General features: G+C 56.4%; 1 protein-coding gene across 1 annotated transcript; it reads right to left on the reverse strand.

Moving 5' to 3' along the window:
• Positions 1-635: 635 nt before the first annotated feature.
• WHR41_09637 (uncharacterized protein) lies at positions 636-2,165 on the reverse strand (the record flags this gene model as incomplete). The annotated part of the gene is made up of 1 exon (XM_069378239.1): positions 636-2,165. The coding sequence occupies one exon, from the start codon at positions 2,163-2,165 to the stop codon at positions 636-638; it is 1,530 nt and encodes a 509-aa protein (XP_069224799.1).
• Positions 2,166-2,384: the final 219 nt, after the last annotated feature.

A 2,384-nucleotide genomic window follows, 5' to 3' on the forward strand; every position in this document is an offset into this window, starting at 1 on the left:
GGCAAGTGCAGCTAACATTGAGAAACAAACTCCACTGCACCTAGCGGTCGGCAGAGGGCGCGTGAAGATACTCTCGGCCCTGATCTCTGGAACGAAGACAATCAATGCTTGCGACGGTCGTGGCAGAACAGCTCTTCATTATTTAGCGGAACAGACTCTCGAACGATCCATGGGAGAGTCCTGGGGCCTAGCGCAGTGGGAGAGAAACGATGTTTCCATGAACGGTAGACATGCAGTGACCCTTGTTACTGGACTTTTCCTCAGGCATCGCGCGGAGTTCGCCTTGAAAGATTCAGAGGGCGAGACTGCGCTTGAAAAAGCTGAGAGAAAAGGGAATGGCTGGATGCTTGACGGGATCGCAGACTTTCGCCGACACATTCAGTCGAACATAGAGGACGGTGGAAATCCTGGCCAAGCTGGAGATCAAAAAAACTAGACTGCCGCTTGCGATTCATCGACCTAGGAATTTTTGACCCCTTCAGGTGACGGATCTCCTGATGTCTTCCAGCCAGCAAAATCGCTGGGAAACAGGTTTCCATGCTCTAATCAGCGGGACTGGTAGGTGAGAGCCCTAACCGAATGCATCGACTTGGCATCAATGCGTATCTTCGTTGCTGAGCTGCATACCTAGTCGCTTAATCCATCTCATCCACCGCAAGACGCTGCGGTTCCTCCTCGGGGGCCACCGCACGTGCCTTACCCTGTCTCTCCAGCTCCTCGACCGCTTTCTGCCCTTCCTCAGTCGTCGCATCAATGACACCCTCCTCGAGACTCAGCATACCGCCATTACCCAGCTGCTCAACAATCTGCTCCGCCTCATCCACGCTCATCTTCCCAAGAACCTCGTTGACCTTGTCCAGGCTCTCACTCTCCAGGGCCCGCTGCAAGCCCGGTGGGAAAGAGTCGAAGATCGCGCGGGCGGTTCGTTCATCATCGGTCGTGCACTTGTTCGCGGCCGGGGGCGTGACGATGTTGATCTGTGTGTTCGGATCGACGGCGTGCAGCTGGATCTGCTCTTTGTCGGAGGATCCGGCACTCTCGCGTGCGAGCTCGGCTGTGCGTGTGCGAATCCGTGCGTAAGTGCTATTGACGTCGTCGAGGAAGAGCTTGCGTGCTTGGTGACCGGGCGTTTGGATTCTCTTAAAGAAGAGGCCGACGCCGTCCTTTCCTAGCTGTCGACAGTATTGGAGGAGGAGAGCTTGATGGACGCACTGCCGGGCGTAGTCCTCTTCACTCTTGCTTTGGGCATTGCTTTGAGAGTTGAAAGCCTCAACGAGCAGGCCATCGGTTTCCTTCTCGACCAGGATTCCGGGATTCTTCCCAATGAACTCGAGTGATCCGGCGTAGTCGCCGAAAGCGAATTTGGCGAATCGCTTTGCTGTAGGAGAAGCCTCCATGTCGTCTTCGTCGGCCTCGCCGGGCGCTGTGCTTACTGCGCCGTCTTCGATGTCGGCTTCCGCGCCGGATGTCAGTCCACCATCTTGCTTGGACGGGCGGTTAGGATTGAGCAGCTCAGGCTGTACTGAAGATGCAGGCGCCGTGGGCGTCGGCTTTGCGACGTAGGAGCTATTGAAGCCTTCGTGTAATGACTCCGAAGTTATCTTGCCAGCCTCTACTTTCTCCAGCTTGGTGAGCTCTGTGTTGAGATCTCGCTGCAAACCGTTGACCTTGTCCTGGTGTGCGGTGACCTCTTTCACATATTCTTCGTAGCGCTCCGCACCCTCAGACTTGTTCTTGTCAATCTCCGTCTTCACCTGGTCCACCAGCGCGCCCATCATCTTGCTGAAACTCGCCAACTCCTCGTTTGTGTGCACGCCCTCGGGAGGCTGCGGCGGATTGTCGCTACCTAGGCTTCCATCACTGCTCACTTCCATCAAGGCGTCGAAGACCACCTCGTCCACCTGGCTCACTTCCTTCTTGCCCTCAGCCTCCGCCTTGTGTGTGTCCAGACTCTTCAGCAGGGCATCTATGCGGGCGAGCAGGCCATCATTGATGACGCGCTCATATTTCAGGGTCGTGATGCGGTGTCTCCTCGCAAGGCGTTCCTGGTGGATTTGATTCTGCTTTGCGCGGATGAAGGAGCGCTTGTCGACGTTCGGATGGACTTCGATGTCAGAGTCGTCGGACAGCTCAAGGGCGTCCCATTTGCTGTAGTCAAGAGGCATGGTGGAAAGGAGCGGTAGCTGGTGTGAGTGCGGACGAGAGACTCACAAGGCGATGAGGCAGTATCTCATGCGACGTTGTAGCAAAATTGCAGGTGACGTTGGATGCTTCTCGAAGGTGCGTGGGAACCACGCGACGAAGGCAAGCCCCACCAAGCAGTTGCGCGCGAGTCAAGCCAGTCGGCCAGGGCGCGCAACGCTTTCGCTTGGCCGAGTCATAGC

This window comes from Cladosporium halotolerans (genome assembly GCF_011745625.1).
Source record: "Cladosporium halotolerans strain TM138-S3 chromosome Unknown Sca263, whole genome shotgun sequence".
Taxonomy (NCBI): domain Eukaryota; kingdom Fungi; phylum Ascomycota; class Dothideomycetes; order Cladosporiales; family Cladosporiaceae; genus Cladosporium; species Cladosporium halotolerans.